The sequence below is a fragment of the Alternaria dauci genome, chromosome 2 (genome assembly GCF_042100115.1).
Source record: "Alternaria dauci strain A2016 chromosome 2, whole genome shotgun sequence".
Classification (NCBI taxonomy): Eukaryota; Fungi; Ascomycota; class Dothideomycetes; order Pleosporales; family Pleosporaceae; genus Alternaria; species Alternaria dauci.
The window spans coordinates 2,019,101-2,040,455 of record NC_091273.1 but is presented as its reverse complement, the minus strand read 5'-3'; the positions used below and the strand labels follow the sequence as shown (position 1 = coordinate 2,040,455).

Here is a 21,355-nt window from a genome sequence, read left to right as displayed (position 1 = left end):
AGCTACTGGGAGATTGGGAAGAGTTATAGACAACGAAAGAGCTTGGGAAGCTGTATAGGAATCGCGTAGAGCTATGGGTAAGATGTGATACTCTGGAGCACGGTGGAGGTTGTGAGGAAGAGCAAGAAGGGAGGGGGGGCGCGGCTTATGAGGGGCTCAGTCTGTCGCCGGCAGACACAGGAGACGGTCACTTGATCGATCACCACATTGTGGTCCAATCGATCCGGCGTGAGACGTGAATGGTCGAGCCAATGCGGGGAAGGGGAGCATCGCCCAGAATGCGGGGAAGGAGCAAACGCCAACGGAGACAACCATGCGCGTACACCAGGTAGCATTGGCTCACAGCACAAGATATACTTTGAAAGCTAGCAATTGAGCCTCTTTCTGCGCGCTTCACCTGCCACAGCTATCTGCTTGTGTCGTGCGGCTGTTCCGGAAGATCAGGTACGGTGGTGAGATAGATCGCGTGACCGACGTCATTGCGCTCGGCGACATTAACAAAGCGCGCATCAAAGCGTGTCATCTCAGCTTCAGGCCCTAACACGGACCGAGTGTATCAGAGGTCCACTTGATTACTGCAGCGACTCATAGTCCACGCGGGGGGACATGTCAACATCCGACTGGACCGTCCGCCCTTTGCAAGGTAACATGAGGCGCATGCTCCATTCTGCAGCCAAACATAAACTCTAACACGAGTTAATCTAAGAAAAAAAGCAACATGGGAATTAGAATGGCTGGACATTTTGTGTAACGCCACGCACCCTTGTCTTGCTATTTGCTCACGCGTACTCGTTCAGAGCTCATCGTGTGACTTCTCTATGAATGTCCAACAATCCTAACAGGCTCGTAGAGCTCCTCGAGGTACTGCTCCTCCTCCTCAGTCAACTCCTTGCCCCGTGCTGCAAGTGCTTCATCCATCCTGTCTACACTGGAGAAGCCGATAATAGGACTCGCAACACGCTTGTTGATCCATGCTAGCGCAACATGGCTCATCTTCCAGTCGTGCTTCTTTGCAATCTCTTCGACACGGCCGATGATCTTCTTGTCGCGCTCCGTGTTGCCAGAGGTCTGGTTGCCAGCCTTCTGCTCTCCCTCTGAACGCGTGGTCGAGCCAAATGCCGAGGGAGGGCGAGCGAGGTGGCCACGGCATAGCGGTGCCCACTATCGGTTGTTAGTGAAGGAACGACTATATGCTCAAAAATGGGGCATACCGGGATAAGGCCAACACCAGTGTCGTTGCAGAATCGATTCATTTCACGCTCCTCCTCGCGATACAGTAGGTTGTAGTGGTTCTGCATGCTGATAAACTGGGTCCAGCCATGCTTCTCAGCAGTGAACTGCATTTGCGCGAACTGGACCGCCCACATTGAGCTGGCACCAATGTATCGCACTTTTCCACTCTTCACCAGATCGTGCAGCGCCTCCATGGTTTCCTCAAGGGGCGTGTTGGGGTCGTAGCGGTGGATTTGGAGCAGGTCAATGTACTCGAGGTCGAGACGCTTGAGCGATGCATTGACGGCGTTGAAGATTGCTTGCCGTGACAGGCCACCTTGGTTCACGTAGTCTTTCAACTGGGGCATTTCCTTGCCATACTGGATCGTGCGCAGACCTGGATCTTCGCCAACGTAACCAAAGCACTTTGTGAGGATGACGAGCTTCTCACGAGGCAGATTGTACTTCTTGATTGCTTTGCCAACGAGCTCTTCGGAGACGCCATTGGAGTAGACATTGGCTTAAAAGATATCAGTGGACCACAGTACACGGGCGGGTAGTTTATCGAACATACCCGTATCCCAGGTCGTGAGACCGCGATCGTACGCAGCTTTCAATAGCGGTAGCGACTCTTCTTCTTCGATGACCCAGGGCTGCCATTTAGACGAACCAATGCTCATAGCACCCAGGATAGGTACTGAGACCTTTAGCCCGCTCTTTCCTAGGCGCTTGTATTCAGCCTTGGACTCTTGGAGGAGACCCTCCACATCAAGCTTATCCGGCATCTTCGCAAGTCAGTGAACCACTCGCGGACTGATATATAGTGGGGTGCTTGGGTTTCGCTGGGTTGCGGTGGGGCGAATGGTAGAATGGCGTGAATGAACCACCACGTTGTAGGGCGGCACCCTCTTCATATACTCTGCAACGACGGCATTTTCTCCGTGACTGCACCCCATGCTTCCCAATCGAGTGTGCAGCTGTCAGAGTCGGGCTTTGCGGCGATATCTTCATAATTATCCCGGTGGTAGATACTGCAGCGAGCCACGGTGCGGGGTTCAGGCACGACGAGCCGCTGTGTACGTCATGCGTAACCATCACATCCGCGGACTGCCCAGTGGCCAAAGGGAGGAAGCATATGCTTGCAGGTACATGCATATAAAGAGGTGATAGGAACGGCCATCCCACCCAGGCCGAGTTCAATATGTGGGGCGTGTTGTTTGCACAAGCAAAGCATTCAAAGGAGACGAGGGGTTCTGAGATGAGCATTCAGCACAGATCAATTCGTCACCAAGTGCATGATAAGATAAGCCAAAGCTCGCCGTGGTGTTTAAGGAAGTTGAGATCGTTCATGTCTCTTGGCAAGTACTGATCTTATTGACTTCTCATCACCTCACACTTCATCGTGAATGTGCCGGCGCAATTCCATCAAGTCATGGTGGTATTGTTTGAACATCGTTTTTGATCTTAGACCCCCAGGCGCCAACCGCATATGATGCAGAGAAGTTCATAGATGCTCATTGCCCGTAAAGAAACCCGTACTCCCCAGAACCGTTTACGCGTCCTCGACGATGTTGCCGCGCTCCGACACGTACAGACCGTCCAAGAACTTTCGGATATCCTTGTTGCGGACCTTGCAGATTTGCTGAATGTCGGCGGCACCTTGGGAGACGTCCTCGAGCGACTGGATGGTGTTAGCGTGGGTTGACTTTGTTGTTGCACCGTGATTCTTACGTTTCCGGACAGCTCGAGCTGATCCTTCTGGTTCTTTGATGCCTCAACCTCAACACCGGGCCTCATGACAACCCTTCGTACGAGCTTCTCGCCGATGAAGTTCCTGATCTCAACCTCCCAGCAGTCGGTCTCCTTGTTCTTCTCCAGGTTGACGTTGATGGGGAAACTGGGCGTCTGTTAGTCATATCCAGCAATGTGCTTATGACGCTCCGCATGAGCATAATCGTCCTAGTGCTCCCAGGATCTCAACCAGAAGTCCCGCTTTGACTTGTTTGAGAGCCTGGAGAACCGTGCCGGATGGGATATGCTCTGCCACGGGCTCGGAAGGGATGTGCGGCTGGTGCAACATACTGGGCATATACGTAACGCATCTTGTACTTGTATCCCTTGGTGACACCGATGATCAAGTTGTTCTACTCCCAGTCAGCCCAGTCCTCCCATATCTGCCAGTGTAGGAATTCGATGCGCGCGACGTACAATCAGGGTGCGGACAGTTCGGAGAGTAGCGACGCTCTTGCGGGAGCCGTGGTGGAGCTCGATCTTGATGACATTCTTCTTGGGGTGCGTGAAGCTGACCGCCAAGTGGCCGAGAGACTTTGTGAGCTTGCCCTGTAGAGTGTGAGAATCGGTTCGGGGTCGTCGAGGCTATCGCGATTGGCTTACTCGGGGACCTGTTGCAGATGTCAGTGTTGGATTCCCTAGGCGTCTTCTACCGTGCGCACTCACCCTCAACAAGAACATTCCTGTTCTTGATGGCGACCTTGACGCCCTCGGGGATGGCGAGCTCTTCCTCAGAGTGGCTGTTGCGCAACTGTCAGCAAAAGTCCTGGGTTCTGAGGTCTGCTCGCGGTGGAATCTGGTATAGAGGCGCCCATTGACCGTTCGGAAGCGGAAAAATCGTGCGATGCGGCAATTCGACAGTCGTGTGCTCGGGGAATAGACGTACATGTACTTCATCTTGACGGTTGCTGCGGGTTAGCGGTGTTGTCGAGAAGCTGAGGTCGAATTGTCGAAATTGTGTGGGAGGCGGCGGAACAAAACGATAGCCGAGCCACCGGTCTAGCCCGCTTTTGTGCGCGCTAGCGTCGCTCTTTCCTCGTCACGGTCACGAACACCAACTTCACACTTTCCGAGGAGCGACGACTTTGAGCGTCGTGTTTCTCGAAAAGACTCGCAACCCTTCGAAAATATCCTCGCGCGACTGACCTACAGCCAGCATGGCACAAGGAAACCCACACATCGCCCAAACGCTGCTGCACCGCGCCTTCTCCCCCTCAACCGCAGAATCGCATTACCACGAGCGCGTGCTGAAGCGGCCCCTCCACATCCGCGCAACCTCGCCCACACCCTCTGCACGTGCAGTCCGCCGTCGCGCCCTCAATGAGCGCAAACAGACTGCCCGCAAGCGCAGCAAGAACAAGCCCCGTCCACTATCTGCTGCAAAGAAGCGTGCACTCTGCCTGAACGAAATTCCCGAGGAGCAGCAAAAGTACGCCATCTATGAGGGGCTGCACAACTTGTGGGTTGGATATATGAGGGAAGTGCTAGGGTTGAGCGATCCTGCGAGGTGTGTCCTTGTCACACCGAATTCGAGTGGACAGTTGCTTGCGACTGCCGACATGCACGGAGCGCTCGTGACCGTGGTGCGGAGCCGGTGTGTAAGTCGCGTAGGCCTAGAAGGCATCATCGTTCGTGACACAAGGTTCACATTCGAAATCATCACCAAGAACAACTCTGTGAAATGTAAGTCTAGTAGGCAGGACTCAGGTAAGTGGTGAGTATCTGACAAATTCAGCTGTCCCCAAAGAGCACATGATCCTCCGGTTTGAGGTGCCGCTTCTTGAACAAGACGGAGAGACTCCCACGAAGCCGCTCGTCTTTGAACTCAACGCAGAGCAGTTCCAGACGAGAGCGGCTGATCGTGCGAATAGGAAATTCAGGATGCACTACCAGCCTGATATATGAAAGAGGATGCACGACACTTTCTGGCGAACAGTAAAATTCCAGCGGGAAGAGGCACTCCATCTAGTGTCCCAAGCACTCCCGGAACCGGCCCCAGCAACAATGACTGTGAAACCGCAACACCGCTTGAGGCTTGAGTAGATAGCCGGGCAGGGTTGCTCATCAAAGAGCACATCTTGTGCGCGTCCGTTATCAGGAACAGGGAAAAGTTTTGGTGAGAGGAAGGACTGGGAGGTGAGCGTGAGTCGATTGACAAGAACAGGCCCAATGTTCACGAAGAAGCACAGGTCAAAAGATCCAGCAGGAGTAGGCATACAAGTGTATCATTGAGCATGGTATCATTCCGATGAAGCCTCAAAACGCCATCCCGCTAAATGCAATGGTATCATGAACAATAACCCCTTCCGTTTCGTATCAAATTTCTATACATTCGTTGCAGCCCTCCCAGATTGGAAATCCTCGGGCTTGAAGTTTCTCAGCTCCGTGTCCTGTCCACGGTTACCACCGCTCATCGAACTGATCTCATCCTTCTCTTTGACCGCCCTGCCCTTGTCCAACTTGAATCCCGTATAGCTTCTGGGCAAATAACGACCCGGATGCCACACAGCAAACACAACCAGCACAGCAAGCACAGGTGCGGCGTCAAAGACCCAGAAGCACCACTCATGGCTCTGCAGGTACAACAATCCGTAGTTGCGGTCGTGGGGTATCTCGATAGTCCGGTAGAAGGCTCGTAAGGCGATAAGGACCGAGGAGAGGTTTGTTGTATACCCCAGCTTGCGCCAGAGATGCAAGTCTCCCAAGTCATGAGCAGCCCACCGCCGACTAATGTAAAAGTACCGCATACTGATAATGGAAAAGCTGACAAAACACAGCACTTGCAACACCAGCCCCAGAATCAGGATAATCCGGCCAGGCAGCGCTTTCCGTTCCGAAGAGGCGATAGTACGGTCCCCTTGCATATCTTCGTCGTACTGCCGGCTGATTTGGCTTGCGCCCACAAGCTGGATGATGAAGCTGAATAGGTCAAAGGACACAAAAGTGGCGGTGATGTATCTGGGGAAGCACCACAGCGTCTTGAAGTTGAGTGCGTGGGTTGGGCAGGAAAACCACACGACGCGACTGAAAGCAGTATAACACGCTGCAGCGAGGAAGCTGGGCGCGAGCAGGATCATGAGCCAGGATGCAAGAAAGGGTGATTCTTCGTGCTCGTCGTAGGCGGACACCAGACGGCATATGAATCCCAGGTCGAGCATGACAATGGCGATGATGGCTGCCCAGAAGAAATACGCCTTGAGACGGATGTACTGGTAAAAAGAGTATGCAGAGACCAACAGCACGAGAACCGCTCCTATTATAGCGAGCGTGCAAGACGGGTCATAAATGTAAGGATTCAGAAAGTTTTGCGCTGCCATAACAGTCAGCCACCATGTTGTGCCATGTAAATCTAGTCTGGAAAACTGGAGACTGAACATACCATGCTGAGCCCGATTCGGCAACCCCATCACGGATCGCGCTTCCAGGGCGGCGCTCGAAAGTTGCATCCTAGCAGACATGTTCCGCTCCGCTGTGGTCCACCTCTTTTTTTTATTTTAAATCCCGACCCTAAATCGCTCGTCGATCACAACAGCCCGCAGCAGTGATAATTTCTCGCTTCTGTCGCAATGCCAAAGCCTTGTGGCTCATATCCCAGTCGCAGTAATGGAGCAACACCACACAACGTCGGTTGTAAAGCAGCACCCTCGTCGCAAAGGCGCATAGTCGAATAGCCAGAAAAAAACGAATCCAGCGGGAAAAACAGGCGACGCCAGACAGATAACAAAAGTTTGGGGGCGGTAACGCACGTTTTACCCAGCAGCCTACCTGCGTTCTCCGCTTGCTAAGAGCACTCAAGGCTCTTGGCGGGTCCCTTGCGCTTTCCACTCCGCACGCGCGTGTAGCAATCAACCTTTGTTTGCGCGTCCCCCCGTTCCTGGTCCTCATCTCCCCCATGGCCCCCAGTCCGTCTCACATGTGTTGGCTAGGTACAGCCGGGTAACTTGCAACGCAGCAGTCTCCTATGCGAGACAGGAACGGGTAGATCGGTTGTGCACTGCCTGCCCGCCCCCTATGCGGGATCCGGCTGTGCAGCCAATAGTGTAACCCGAGATATGCATACCTGTCTTCCTGGCATTTGTGTAGTACCAGTGGTATGCACGCCTACTTGCCCTCTTTTCCCTCTGTGGATTGCTTGTGTGTGAGGACCGCGTCACGAATCCGCGCACATGATCCGGCGGCGTGGCCTTGGCAAACCAACGAAAGCCATGGCATGTGTCTCTGCCAAGGTGTTGGCAATGGGCTCGCTCTCCGAACTATCCGCATCTCGGTTCATCGCGCCTTACCATATCGTAGCGCGCGCACTGGGCGTGGTGTTGAAGTGTCGCCCAAGTGTTTGCGTCACGTTTGGTCGCTGCCGGCCAAGCGTTGCCCCAAATCAGGTAGAAGCCATGGCATTGCTTCGCTGCGCGATATTATTATCGGATATTTCGGCCTTGGGGCTGTATGCCTTTGCTGATCTTTGCGATGCTATCCTTGCTCTTGGCCATGAGGGACGCTGGTTTGAAACTGAGGCGTGCGAATGTGGCGCAGGCGCTTCTCAAACAAAGCGTACAGGCGCGTCCTGGCGGCCTGCGCAGGCGGAAGATAATACATCCTTCGCGATGATCGCGACCTGGCACGCACTTGGGATGCAGTTGGTTCTTAGTGACTTTGTAGTATAATTTCATCCACACATCGCACCTTTTCGCCTGACTCTGAAACCAGCGCATCTAGGCAAACCTTACCATGTCTGGAGATCCATCGTGACTTGCCTTTTTGAAATCTTACTTTCCAAACCAAAACACTGTCAATTTTGCATCTGCCTAAGCGGCTGGGCACGAGATCCGACTATGGAACTTCGGACTACTGTTTCATAACACATCTGTCACGAAAACATATCGGCTTGTCCCTCAACTTTCCATGAATCCCATCTATTCGTCGTCGAAATCGTCATCGGAAGCATCTTTATCCGCGCTCGCATTGTTTTCTCCATTAATCTCCACCTCCTCCTCATCGTCATCAAGACCCAAGCCCTTCTTCAGCCATCGCACTTCTTTCGGCTTCCTCTCCATCCACAGCTCGTTCGGGATCCAGGTGTAGAAGCTGCACATGGTCTCTTTGATCTCGTCGAGAATTGTGAGACCACCGGAAAGGAGAAGGATATTGGCATCCGTCTTTAAGCCCACGAAGCAGTCTTTGAGGATGCCCTCCTCGATCCAGAACTCGTATTCTTTGCCGTCACCAGCTTTTCGTGGCTTGCCGTGGGGGTACTTAGTCTTGTCCTTGGGTAGGTCGTAGTCATCGCAGTCGTCTGTGTGCCAAGTCCTGCAGGAAAGTCTACCGAGAGGTTCGAGCTGTCTGAGCTTGTGTTTGAAGGCCTTCCTCTGCTCTGCATATGCGGACTTGGCATCGTTATCGGGGAGGCTAACGGCGGTGACCTCAAGATAGGCAGTTTCCTTCCCAAGAACCTTTATCTGCCCAGACTCAAACAAGTCGTATTGCGCCTCGGAACCTAGAACGGCAATGCCAGTGCCGAACTTGATCTTGGCTTCTTCTTCACCGACACCAATCTCCGCAATCGCTAGGCCTTCCTTCCTCAGATCCTCCGCCCAGGTCTTGTTGCCAGTATACATGCCAGCCTGGGCGCCGCCGAAGATGACGCTGGCAGATTTATTGAAGTCGCCGGGTAGGGCTAGTCCTAGAGAGTTGACCTTGGGAAGCTCCTGCTCAGCCTGGTCGCAGACTTGAAGTGCAGTGGCAAGCTGGTCGTCGAATTCGGGACAGACACGGTGGAAGCGGAGATATCCGAAGAAGGAGCGGGGGACTTGGCAAGCGTTCTTGATAGCGTACGATGCGTAGCCATAGTGGGCAGGGTACCAAGAGGATCTGCTCCAGTCAGTATCGTATCGGTGGAGCAAAGGGCAAGATGAACTCACAGGAAGGCTTTGCAGAGAGCTACAAAGTCTACGACCCACTTGCTCTCGTCAGAGCGGTCCCAGGGTACGTTGTGGACGGCGAGAGCCCTCGCAAGTTCCTCAGGACCCATCTCGTTCATCTCGTGCTTGGAGAGTCCTTGATACATGCGGGGACCGGACTCTATTCCACCAAAGCGCATGAACTTGTTGAAGACATGTGCATACATTTCATGCATGCGACGCTTTTGCTTGAAGCGTTGGATGGCGATCTCGATGCGTTCGACAAATGGTTTGGTCAAAGCGTACATCTCTTCTTCCTCGGCAGCTTCCACAGGGGTGAGGACAGGCTCGACATAGGCCTTCTCGAACCCAGTAGCTTTGAGCATATTCTTGGACACACCCTCGGGGTACTTTGCCTTTGTCTGGGGAAGTAGTGGTACTGGGTACTGAGCTGGCCGCTGAGCTTTGGCCTTTCGGGAGCCTGGAGCATAGGCAATGTCATCGTCATCTTCAGCATCGAAGTAATCTGGATCGAGGATGTTCTTTCCAGTCAATGGTACCTTACGTTTGATGGTCTTTCCGTCAGCAGAGACTTCCAGAAAGGCGCTCAAGCGGAGAGCTGCGATGACAAGAGTCTTGGGCTTGTATTTGCGCATCTTCTGAAAGCCACAAATGCGACTGATTGAGACTGGGAGATTTTCGCGTCCACTACAGCACTGCAGTAGATGCTTGTCTGTGGGAAGGTTTTCATCGGAGAAGTAGAACTCGACCTTCAAGGAGGATTAGTGTAAGCGCATGACTGACAGAAAGGCTGGGGACTGGGAGACGTACCTGACGACGGATCTCCGCGCCATCTGGATGGTCTTCGATGACAGGAGTGGCAGTGGTGTTGCTAGAGGCTCCATTGAGAGATCCTGCATCCGCAGTAGGTGCTGTGGTCGCAGTCGCCATACTTGCTGCTTTATGTACTGAAACTGGGGATTATGGGACTTGTGCGCCCGGAGCGGGTGGTAGAGTCCAATGGGAAATACAGGAAAGATTGTGTGGGTAGAGTTGACGCCGTGGTGAGGCGATAGCAAACAGTGCTTCCCGAGATGGTGGGTGAGTGCACTTGCATCTCGAGGTAAGAGAACGCGACTACCCAAGATTGGCAGTAGCAACCTCCCAACTCGGACATGCCGTATGTTCAGACGCCTTCACTGTGAGTAAGTCGCCAGTAATTCGATACCTTGCTCACCGGAAGATGATATCGAAGTGAGATGTCGGTTTTCGCTGGTGACGACGAAGGACAGCCAGTCGAGGCACACAGCGACAGACATTCATTGCAGGCAATGTCACGATATATCCTCTGAATGTGAAATGATTAGAAGGAGATACGGATGGCATGAGACATGATTTTGAACTCGTACCGCACCGGTGGGTTGTGCTGGATTTACACGAATCGTGATGCCCCCAAATGACGGCATCGGCTGACTCGCAAAGGACCCTGCATGTCGTGGGGCCTTCAGCCTGCACCCGAGTGTCTTTCACCTAAACCCCAACCACGCGTACAAGCACGTCTATATCTTAGCAAGACTCGCTATACAGCCGTAGAATCATGACCACCAAGGCCTATGACGCGTCTAGTCTGAAAGCATATGGCAGTGCTGCTGCTGGCCAGTAAGTGCCCCATTGCCTGCCGCCTGTCAGCCTCTTCGCTCGGACTAACACAACAACCCAGCGATGGTGTCCTCAGCGACGAGTCTGGCGGTGTAGTAGTGAAGCCCTGCACTCTCGCCGAAATCGCCTTTTACGAGTCCCTCTCCGAACACCCGGACCTCGCGCGTCACCTCCCCACCTTCATGGGCCAACTCTCCCTCTCAGCCGACCAAGCCGCCGCCTCCGAGTCTGTCGAAAGCGGCACAATACAAACAGCCGACGGCACAATTGAGCGTTTGCACGGGAAAAAACTTGCTACCGATCTCCACATCGTGCTAGAGAACATCACGCATGGTTTCAAGAAACCGAATGTTCTGGATCTGAAGCTTGGTGCGCAGCTGTGGGATGAGGCCGCGAAGCCGGAGAAGAGAGCGCGTCTAGATGCCGTAAGTAAGGAAACCACAAGCGGCAGCCTAGGCTTTAGGATAGCGGGTATGCGCACGTACAAGGGTAGTGAAGTACCCGACGTCCCCGAAGATCTGAAGGAGTATGTGGAAATGGACAAGGAGGGCGGATACTGGGTGTACAACAAGATGTATGGACGCAAGTTCAACGCTGAAAACGTGAGTGAGGGCTTTACAGACTTCATCCTCCCTGGTGGAAAGTCAGAAGCGGAGCTTGATCGGGCAAGGGAAGTGCTCGCCTACTTTCTGGGAGAGGTCAAAGACATCCAGGAAGTTTTTGAAAGCAAAGAGAGCAGGATGTACAGCGCAAGTATACTTCTGGTATACGAGGGCGACGTGGACGAGTATGCAAACACCAAGCAGAAGCTGCGATCGGCACATCCAGAAGACGAGGATGAAGACGATGAGGAGATTCTGCCTAAACTGGCCGAAGTCAAGATGATTGATTTTGCGCATGCGACATGGACGCCGGGGCAAGGACCGGACGAGAATGCGCTGCAAGGCATGAGGAGCACGGCAAAGATATTGAAGGACCTGTTGGACAAGGCGCAGCACGACTAGAAGCAGGTGCATCGCCATTTGGCGGGAGCGCAATGTATAGACGATGTATATATGTGAGAACACCTCCGATGTTTTTGGTCAATTGAATCATTGTCCACCAACCTCTTATTATCTCAACATTTTTAACCTACAAACATGCCACCTAGAGAGCCGGCACGCTGTCACTGAGGATGATGATCGAATGCGCGACGCTCACACTATTACAATCCCTTCCCCCGTACAGCCCAACAAGGAGCAAATGTCACAGATATGATCGTTGGTAGAGACAATCAAGTCCCCAGTAGTGTCTCCTCCCAATCGCCCACTCCCTTCATCAACGAGTCAAAAAACGCCGCGTCCACACCCTGGAACGCCCAATCGTTTGTTCCTGCCGTCAGTCCAGGATAGTGTTGTGGCGTATCGAAGATTACATCAGAAGATGTTGCTCCAGACTGGAGCGTTTGGAAGTTTTGTGTATTGGACTGTGCTGCAAGGAGGTCGGATGGTGCATTATCGTTAATGTTCTGATCAAAAGTGGAAAAGACATTATCATCGGCAGCCATCAGGTTTGAGGAAGAGGGGACAACAGGCATATCAGCATCAGGAGCCAGTTGACCAGGCTGTTCTTTCGTGATACCTTTGACACAAATCTTGATGATGCCAAAATATGGTATCGAGAGCTGAAACTGCTCGCCGCAGCCCTCCCGAAGCCGATCAACAGTGCTCTCACCAGTATGCCTCGACCCACGCGCAGCATCGCCTTCAATCTCGAGCAAGCTCCGAAGCTGCTCAGCACTCTTGCCTGTGAGCGACTCCTTCGACTGAGCCGCAACATGTTCTAATTTCTCGACAAGCTGCTCAATCATGGCGCGGTCGCCGGGTCGCTGATGGACTAGAAAATTGTTGTTTTGCCAGTGACAGCTGTCTATATGCGCAATCAGGATCGTCATTCCCGCCATGAGCGCGAAGAAGTCAGCTGTATGGGAAGACTGAGCCGAGATTGGTCGAAAATTCTGGTATGCGACGAATCTTGTAAGAACGTCTCTGGCCGCATTGATGCAGGTTATCTTGGCGTACATGTGATAATCCGACTCCTTGCCGCAGTGTATGAGGAAAGGCAGGTGCAGAAGATGAAGCAGATTGTACTGGTAAAGCTGGTCTCGAAGCCGCATTAGCTCTTTAGAAGTGTCCTCTTTTGTGGTTGGTTGCAGCCTAGTGAAACTTGGTGCTAGCCAGTATTTGTCTGGGAGTGATTTCGTCACATTTTGAAGATCGATGTCCAGTTTGCGGGTCGCCTCAATGTTCTGGCGCGGATCCCCTCGATTGCGTTCAACGATACCACGTGCGATGAGGGTATGCGCTCGATCGATCCTGTCGCTTAGGGTCTCACCAGGGATAGAAATCTCCATGTTCGTATTCTGGCCTCCATGAGGTAGACCGAGCATCAGGCTAAGATAGCTGTCCATGTGAACAATTCGAGACCAGAGGAATTTCGGATTGACCCTATGCTTATTCTCCAGCAACTTGAACGGCGGAGGGTTAGGCGAATCCAACCTCATCAACTGTGCAAATATCATAGCTCGTCTGAAAGCTATCCATGCTCGCCGAAGATTACCGGAATTGGATTGGAACATGGCTTCGTATATGATACACTCTAGTCCTTCGATGCAGCCAACTAGTTGATCATTGGCGATGACCAGACGAACAGCCGCATCCACCATGCGCACCGCGAGAGCGTTCGGGTCTCCAGATAGGCGATCGGCTCCGTTACACCGGAAGTACTGCAACATGAGGGCTAGAATAAGCATATGTCTAGCCACAACAACCGGAGGTGTAGTAGAGGCGTCGGGGACTGTGGCCAATTCGTCGACGATATCGAATGATTCATCCTCCAAGAGGTTGCTGGGTCTCGTAAGACATTTGTAGCTGTACAAGGTCGCGCTGCGGTTTGATCTGCATAAGAGATCGAGATCTCGCTGAGGCGGAAATGTTTGACGGAGGCTGATCGAGATATTACTACTGTCTTCCGCCTCCATAAGGCTATGTTCCGGTGTCAGTGCAGCTGAGCTGGGTGTCGGAAGTTGCACATAGCTGGTTGCTGGATCGTGTCTTGAATCTTCGGATTGCGCAAGGAGCGTTTCGGCTCTTCGCAAGCGCTCAAGGAGTTGTTCATAGGAGAGAACAGGAGTTGGGTACGTTTTGTTGGACCCATCGCTGTATTTCAGCGATGCTAATGGCTGACTGATGTCGTCCAGGACTTCATCCGGCTGGTCCTGGCGAACACATGGCGCGTTTCGACGACGGCAGGTTACACATATTGTATCTGATGTCGCATCAAATGTGCATTTCACCTTCCGCTTTTTGCAATCCCAGCAGCTTGTCGTGCCCTTCCGAAGTTTGCGCCGCTTGCTGTGAGGCTCGAAGCTGCTCGTGTCGGTGTCATTGACGGCCGGCTCCATGGCAACCGACGCTAGCCTGATTTGGTGACACGTGGGACTCCTCCACTCAACGAGAGTGATTCGCAGTTTGGTAGAACAACACTAGTGAGCGCGTGGTAAGTTTGCGATGGAATCGGATGCGAAATTGGTGATACGAAACGAGTCTGATACCTGGGTAGCACAAGAGACTGACGAAAACAGCTACAGCTCGGCGGAAGAGGCCTCGGACTCCGAGCATGTCGCTAAGAGAGAGGCCAGCGAGAATGGACAATCCTTTGGGTCTGCTCGAGGCCTGATATTTTCGGCAACCATTATTGGTTGCTAAGGCCAGCCACACAGCAGCCCAAGGCGTACCATGCAAACGAGTCAGCGCAGACATGGACGTAATATTGGCTGTACGAAAAGGCCTCAGTGTCTTTTAGGTATTGATTGCCATCGACGCTTTTTGCGACTGGCCTCGAAGGTTTGGAAACACTACAAACAACACCAAACCATGAGAGGACGCGACTTACCCATGTGGCTAAAATGGCGGGTTTTCTTCCGAGTACATTCTATGTTTCTTGACAGGCAACAGATGAAAGTATAGCGTCGCTTTCGGTCTCTGGGAGGCCTCAGACTACCTAGGTACCAAGTAAATGTTACCAATGCGTCATTCAGCTTTCAAAAGCCTCCCTTCTTAGAGATCACGCAGCTCCAGCCTGAACCTTCTCCATGTTGAGCTTCTTGAAGGGTGTAAGTGCGGCAGCTAAGACTGCTACACCCGCCAAAGCGATTGCAATAGCGAGTGCGACTTTGATGCCTGCCATGTATGCCACCACGATGCCAGGTAGATCTTCAGCACTGAATCTTTGTCGAAGTTGAGTGGCTCCAGTCCCAATGACTGCCTGCGGATCCACATTTGGTGCTGTGATCGCAAGTGTGGTAATCATGCGATTTACAAAGCCAGATTGGGCAGCGGTCAATGAGAACGCGCCGCCGATAGTTTGAAAAACTGAACCACGTTAGTCCTTTTCATAGAGATTAGATTTTCAGACGTACAAAAGAGCGTTGCCGTCGCTGAGGACATGTCCTCTATCGTTGCGTTGGCCTGAGCGGTATTGATGGCCATCTGAAATCCCAATCCTATTGCAAGACCATAAAAGGCCTGGTATCCTATCCATTTGCCCAGTCCGGTGCCGATGTCAAATGTATACATCAGACCAGTGGCGACAGTCCCTAGGATAGCACCGGCGTTCATAAAAGGCGCAGCATAGCCCGTCTTCGATACAACACCACCACTGACGATGCTGCCTATCACCATTGCGATGACCAATGGAAGGTTAAGCACGCCCGAATTGATCGCGCTTCGGTTGTCAACGCTCTGGAAGTAGATCGGCAGATAGTACAGTAGTACCAGATATGCTGAAGAAAAGAAGAAGATGAAGACAGATGGCTGCCATAGGGTGCGCTCGCGGAGAAGCCGGGGTGGAAGCATTGAGCGCTCGTCGTTGTAGATTTCCCACACGACGAAGGTGACGATAATGGCCACGAAGCCTACCTAAGATGTGAACGTACAAAGTCAGTATATGTCTCATGTTCAACTTGTATAAAACAACCTACCAGTAGGCCGATGACTAGGCTGCTATCCCAAGGCTTCTCCTGGCCACCGTTTTCGAGTGCCAGGATGTATGCGACGATACTGCCCATGATAAGTACGATGCCGAGAGGATCCATCTGCAAAAACTTCTCCTTCCAAGTCGCTTTGACGACCACGACTTGCGGTGGGGTCTTGTAGGTGAACAGAATCAAAGCTGCAGAGGCTCCGCCGATAGGGAGGTTTATGTAGAAACTATGTCGTTATTAGCTTGTGAGTATAAAATCTATGATAGGATGCCTACATACCACCATCGCCAGCTCACTGTGTCTGAAAAGACACCTCCCAGCAGCGGGCCAACAACGCTAGAGAGGCCGTATACAGCACCAACAAGTCCCATAAGAGCTGGCCGTCGTTTCGGTTCAGCAGACAACGCAGCCAGAGTGAACGCGCCCGTCACTACGGCGGCAGAGCCGACACCAGCGATTGCGCGACCTACAACGAACGTTGTAGAGTCCTGGGCCACGGCACAGATCAAGCTTCCGATCTCGAAGACGAAGATGGCACCGAGGAAGGACCACTTGAGCGGAAAGTAGCGGTAGAATTTCCCGGATGCAGACTGGAAACCACCAAATGTCATGAAGTACGCAGAGCCATACTGGAGTGAGTTAGAGCTGCAACACTTGAATCTATAGCATTGGAGTATCAAACTCACCCAAGAAACCATGTTGAGGCCCTGAAATTCATCGGTGATCTTGGGAATAGCAGTGCCGATTATTGTCTGATCAAGAGCAGTAAGAAAGACCGCACAGAGTACAGCGATCAATATGGGAACTAGTCGCATGCCACTAGGATATTCCTCTTGAACTTTGTTGGTTGCGTCGTCCTGGGCAGATCTGACCTCCTCCTCCATGCCCTGCTTGTGCTGCTGCTGTTCTTTCTCTTCTGCTAGGATATCCGGCGTGGTAACACCACTAGCAGACTGTGTAGCTGTGCCAGGCACAGCTGAAGTATCGGTTCTATGCGAGTCCATAGTATGAGTTTATCGTAGTTGAGATCGTGGAGAAGAGGCAATATCTGTATCAGAAATGAACCTGCGACGAAATGACAGCCGTGTGCAAGATGGTACACAATGTTTGCGAGCCCTCCATACATATACCATCCTACAGACAAAAGCATCCTTAATGTTTATGGACGCCCCGAGGTCTTGGCATGCTCTTCCGCCGAGGGCTTCGGAGAACAGGGGTCGACATCCTTCTCTCCGCCGAGATGCTTCAGACACTTCCAATTTCGAAAATTAGGTGCATCGAGAAAGCACATCTGTGCACAGTGCAGAACAGCGGCCGACGCTACGTAGTAAGAGCAATCTACGAGTGGTGGATGCCTAGGTAGATGCGATTAGTCAGCGCATCATCGGCTTCCGAAGAGACACATGTTCCATTTCGCATCACCCTCATCCCGGAAGCATGTCGCAATTCTCCCAATCAAAGGTGCTCCTTCCACTATACGTTTATCCGCGACATGGCGCTTGGGATCCGCTTTACATAGCGTAGCTTCCCCCTGGCTTTAACTTTTATTCTCACTGATCTCTCTCAGCGTCGCCGCAAACCCGCATGTTCAGTTTGTTGTCATCATCAATCCAAATAGTGGGCCGGGTGCAGTGCCGTGGTGGCCGAACGAGGACTATGTCCGGGAGATACCACGGCTAAATGCATTGCCGAATGTTACGACTCTGGGCTATGTACGCGCAGCCTACTGCAAACGACCTATTCAAGACGTTCTGGAGGACATCGAAACGTACGGCAAGAGAGGCAGAGAGGATGACCAGTTGAGGGTTGATGGCATCTTCGTTGATGAGACAGTGAACTTGTACTCGGAGGAGGCAAAAAGGTACCTCGATGCTATCGATCGCAGAGCGCGAACTCTCGTCGGTGTCGTCGAAAACAGAATGGTAAATCTGAACAGTCTCTTGTAGACAAGCGAGTCATCGAAACTGACAACGCCCGAGATAATTCATAATCCCGGTACAGCAGTAAGCGCTGAGCTTGCGGCTCCTGGACCAGAGATTACAGTGGTTGTAGAAACATCCTACGAGGAGTTCGTGACCGAAGGATATCAAAAGTGGCTTTCTACTTCGCCGTACGAACGCGCTCGGACTGCGTACATAGTACATTCTGTTCCACAAGGAGACGTGAAGGCTTTGACGAGAGCCCTTTGCGAGCGAGCAGAGTATCTGTTTGTGACGAGTGCGTCCTGTGGCTTTTACGAGAGCTTTGCTGGAAGCTGGAATGACTTTGTCGCATCGCTAGCAGGAGCTTAAAGGTAGAGGCAGCGGACCTCTTAGACGTTTATAGATTTTTCAAGGGATAATGCTGAGAAACTTTGAGTAGACCATACGGCACTGTAAGCTCTTTGCTCATGAACAGAAGTCCGCGAGATTGCGGGCTTTCCGTAAATCTGCAGAGCTTCAAGACCTTGTTTCCGGATGTTTACCGTCAGCGCTGCGTTGCTTCACATTGTGTCATGGTCTCTTGCTCTTGCAGCGCCTCCTCAATGGTAGCCCAGATCCTACATCGGTTCCAAAAGCCGTCAGGTACATCAAGCAGACGGTCGTCACAGCCACTTATCAAGAAGCGTTTCGTCGCAAGAAGCTTCGCAGTAACTTTCCAATCCCAAGAGGCAGTTGGATCCAAAAGCGTTGCATCGGGATTAGACAGATGGTGCTCGATCCACTTTGTGTCTAGATCCCAAATATGCGGATGGAGACTTCCGTCCTGAAGGCTGTTTCGCCAGAACACAGAGTCGAGCGGAATCTGTAGTGCCAGTGCTTTCGATGTGCGATGTAGCGCGATGACGGATTGTATTGGAAGATAGCTGCATATCACGTCCAGTAGTTCTGTCGGAAGGCGCTCCAATCTTTGGGGTTCACGTGTAGTTTTCAACGTGTACTCTGGCTCATCCCTTCTACGCGGCGAGCTTTGCAATACCTGTCGCACAAAGGACGCAGCACCTTCCTCTTTGGTGGGGTCGGTATAAAACTTCTAGATATCATCAGTGGTGCGCTACAGAAACGTACTGTCGGTTCCTACATCATATTTACCGCCCCACCAATCCACACTGCTCAAAGCCAATACGCTTCTAGGACCATATTCGGAGGAAGTGGAGCATAAATCGAAAATGTCGTTTGAAGTCTCGTTTGGTTCGTCTGTGCGGCATTTTCGTTGATCGAAGCGGGTACTCAGCAGTTCATACAATATCTTGAGAGCGGGTTTTGGTTCACCCTCTCTTCTTGTCGAACAACGATGGTCGATAACTCGACAGCTCGTTATGATGCATCCTTCATGCAGCGGAAACAAGGTTCCATGATTGCCTGTGTAGGAAAGAGCGTCGAGCCATATATCCTCGTGTTCAGTCTCGCCAGCAATCCGGAAGTAGCCTGAACCAGTCAAGCTGAAAGATGCAACTTCGGAGAGGTAGATGTCGGGCAATCCGCATACGTTGACCGGCCTTCTCGAAACTTTAGCTGAAGAAGATGAATGAGAGTGACCCCATCTTACGTTGATCCCTCGCTGGCTACCATGTGTTCGGCCACGTCGGCCATGCTACCAAGCAGGCGAACATTGTTCAACCACTGCGTTTTGTATTAAATCAATATTCCGGAACAGGTTCCCAAGAAGACGCGTTACCTGGAACCGAATATCTTTGGGGTCGATATTGTACACATCGCCTTCGATATCGAATGGGCCACCACATACGACGCAAAAGGTTCCTGCCTCCATGGCATGCCGAGCGTCGCTTTTCCAGTCGTCTTCGACCTTTGAAGAAAGTAGACCGCCCATGTTAGCACCGTGCGATCAGATTGTAGCAAGTGCAGATCGGGAGGGCGCCGAGGTTATTCATCTGCAAGATGACAACGCCCCATTGCGTTCACCTAATCTGGTCTGACCGGAGACTGCTTTCGCGTCCCGAAATAACGAATGCTGTCGAAGCAGATGTGAGACGCCAGATTGGATGTGGGACACTGGATAGGCCCTTGGCGATGGATCGATGACGGTGGTACATCTTGCCGTAGCCCAAAAAGGTATAGCGCTGGTAGGGCGCTCCCCACCACTTCCGAAGCGGGTTGTGGTGGCTGACTCTTGGTGTTCTTGTCCTACAAATAGAGATTTGTTTGTCATGTGCGCATCTGTGCTAAGGTTCATCATTGGTTTGGTTTCGCAATCAAAAATATTCGTCGTGTATGAATGATGGCGTGTGCACGGCGCCCGGAATTCCGACAAGCACATCCGAAGGAGCGGAACACCGCTGATGACGCGACTTGTACGAGTAGGCACTAAAGACTCTCCACGAGCTCATCCCATTCATCGTCCATCAATACCCATGACCATAGTCTACTTCCTCCTCTGACATATCTGACATATCTGACAGCTCAGATCCGTCGTCCTCTGGGAACTGAGTGCTGTCCCCAATCAAATCTTGTAGCCAAGGATCCAGGAAGGGTGGTCTTGTGTCGTTCGCAGGCCTGGACCACTTGCAAAGCTCGAGCTCATACTTGTGCCCAACCCAGCATATACGAGGCTTCTCACTGTCTGGACGCCAGCCATGGAATGTAGTCCTAATGGGACCGGGTATCTCTATGGCAGTTCCAATCTTGATGAGAAGTGTATTCCCCATATCTGATTGATCGTCATCTATTGCCCAGTCAAGCGCCATTCTGGTAAGAGCGCGAAAACCCTCATCCAGAATGGTGATGAACAGAGCTTGTAGCGCAGGTAGTACCTGCTTTTGGGACAAGACCAAATCCTTGAGTTGGTGGCCGTCCGGTACCGTATCACGCACAGTAGAATGCAGTGACAAAATCTCCAGGCAAGGAGGTAGCCGCAAGCACCAGCGATCTTGCTCCGAACATACAGGACTGCACTCCTCTTCGTCGCGTGGGCCGCCGTATTGGTATTTTCCCAAAACAGTTTCGAACGCCAACATCCTCCAAACATCCACATTCGTGTCTAATCGTTTTAACGCGGTGAAGTGATTCAGTGAGTCGACCAGGTGGTCAGAGCCTTCGTCCTCTTTATCTTGCGGTAGAAGGTCAAGGTACAAGTCTTCCAGTGCATGCTTGAAAGGATCAAGCATGGTAATTAGTTCGCTTGCTGTGAAGTTCGGGCCCTTTTCGAGTCCGTATGAATAATACAGCCGCTTCAAACGAGGAGACGCCGAAAGCAACTTTTGCATCTCTGCGCGCGTAAATGCGCAGTTCGGCAAATGAAGAGCAGTGAGCATTCCGAGACCAGTAGACAAAGAGAAGGGCGGCGCTTCAACGAAGTCACCCGGAACCCAGTACCAAGAGCTCCCCCTAGCAATCTCAAGAGTTTGAAGCGAGGTAAGGTCGATGACGTGGGTTAAGAAAGATGCAGGCCATGGCTCATCGTCGTCATTGGTCGCTGTGAGCCTGACCAGTTTGGAGAATCCATGTGGAGGTAAATGCCAAGGTAGCAGGCTTTCGTACGAGTCCATCGGAATGCTATGCAGCTACAAAGTCGAGGGTACCAAGTCAGCGTATGCCTCACGTGGATTTCGAGCGACCACAGTTTACCTCAAGTATGCGAAGATTGGGCAGTAGGGCTAGCATAAGGGCGACTAGTGCATCTTCATACCCAGCACGCAAATTCTCGCAAAACAACAGTTCGTACGGGCGCGCTCCAGGATTTGACCTTTTCTTAAGGAGTTCTTTGTACCAATCTTGCTCACGCCAATTGGAAACTGTAGCCGTTTTTGGATCACTCGCCGCGCTTTCGTAGGGAACGA

General features: G+C 52.1%; 8 protein-coding genes across 8 annotated transcripts; 2 read left to right on the top strand and 6 right to left on the bottom strand.

The window, feature by feature from the left end:
- Positions 1-816: 816 nt before the first annotated feature.
- Positions 817-1,997, bottom strand: ACET3X_002686 (uncharacterized protein; the record flags this gene model as incomplete). Its single annotated transcript, XM_069449456.1, has 3 exons — positions 817-1,161; positions 1,212-1,732; positions 1,787-1,997. The coding sequence occupies 3 exons, from the start codon at positions 1,995-1,997 to the stop codon at positions 817-819; spliced, it is 1,077 nt and encodes a 358-aa protein (XP_069309233.1).
- Positions 1,998-2,764: 767 nt separating this feature from the next.
- ACET3X_002685 (60S ribosomal protein uL6) lies at positions 2,765-3,900 on the bottom strand (the record flags this gene model as incomplete). Its single annotated transcript, XM_069449455.1, has 8 exons — positions 2,765-2,893; positions 2,944-3,109; positions 3,295-3,356; positions 3,421-3,483; positions 3,520-3,552; positions 3,607-3,614; positions 3,670-3,743; positions 3,890-3,900. The coding sequence occupies 8 exons, from the start codon at positions 3,898-3,900 to the stop codon at positions 2,765-2,767; spliced, it is 546 nt and encodes a 181-aa protein (XP_069309232.1).
- A 260-nt stretch (positions 3,901-4,160) lies between these two features.
- Positions 4,161-4,908, top strand: ACET3X_002684 (uncharacterized protein; the record flags this gene model as incomplete). The annotated part of the gene is made up of 2 exons (XM_069449454.1): positions 4,161-4,686; positions 4,739-4,908. The coding sequence occupies 2 exons, from the start codon at positions 4,161-4,163 to the stop codon at positions 4,906-4,908; spliced, it is 696 nt and encodes a 231-aa protein (XP_069309231.1).
- Positions 4,909-5,327: 419 nt separating this feature from the next.
- Positions 5,328-6,410, bottom strand: ACET3X_002683 (uncharacterized protein; the record flags this gene model as incomplete). The annotated part of the gene is made up of 2 exons (XM_069449452.1): positions 5,328-6,313; positions 6,383-6,410. 2 exons carry the CDS (start codon positions 6,408-6,410, stop codon positions 5,328-5,330), a joined length of 1,014 nt encoding a protein of 337 aa, XP_069309230.1.
- A 1,503-nt stretch (positions 6,411-7,913) lies between these two features.
- ACET3X_002682 (uncharacterized protein) lies at positions 7,914-9,848 on the bottom strand (the record flags this gene model as incomplete). Its single annotated transcript, XM_069449451.1, has 3 exons — positions 7,914-8,868; positions 8,919-9,667; positions 9,729-9,848. The coding sequence occupies 3 exons, from the start codon at positions 9,846-9,848 to the stop codon at positions 7,914-7,916; spliced, it is 1,824 nt and encodes a 607-aa protein (XP_069309229.1).
- A 646-nt stretch (positions 9,849-10,494) lies between these two features.
- ACET3X_002681 (uncharacterized protein) lies at positions 10,495-11,560 on the top strand (the record flags this gene model as incomplete). The annotated part of the gene is made up of 2 exons (XM_069449450.1): positions 10,495-10,556; positions 10,618-11,560. The coding sequence occupies 2 exons, from the start codon at positions 10,495-10,497 to the stop codon at positions 11,558-11,560; spliced, it is 1,005 nt and encodes a 334-aa protein (XP_069309228.1).
- A 269-nt stretch (positions 11,561-11,829) lies between these two features.
- Positions 11,830-12,948, bottom strand: ACET3X_002680 (uncharacterized protein; the record flags this gene model as incomplete). The annotated part of the gene is made up of 1 exon (XM_069449449.1): positions 11,830-12,948. The coding sequence occupies one exon, from the start codon at positions 12,946-12,948 to the stop codon at positions 11,830-11,832; it is 1,119 nt and encodes a 372-aa protein (XP_069309227.1).
- A 1,712-nt stretch (positions 12,949-14,660) lies between these two features.
- On the bottom strand, positions 14,661-16,583 carry ACET3X_002679 (uncharacterized protein; the record flags this gene model as incomplete). The annotated part of the gene is made up of 5 exons (XM_069449448.1): positions 14,661-14,968; positions 15,016-15,510; positions 15,570-15,805; positions 15,859-16,208; positions 16,266-16,583. The coding sequence occupies 5 exons, from the start codon at positions 16,581-16,583 to the stop codon at positions 14,661-14,663; spliced, it is 1,707 nt and encodes a 568-aa protein (XP_069309226.1).
- Between the last annotated feature and the right edge of the window lie 4,772 nt (positions 16,584-21,355).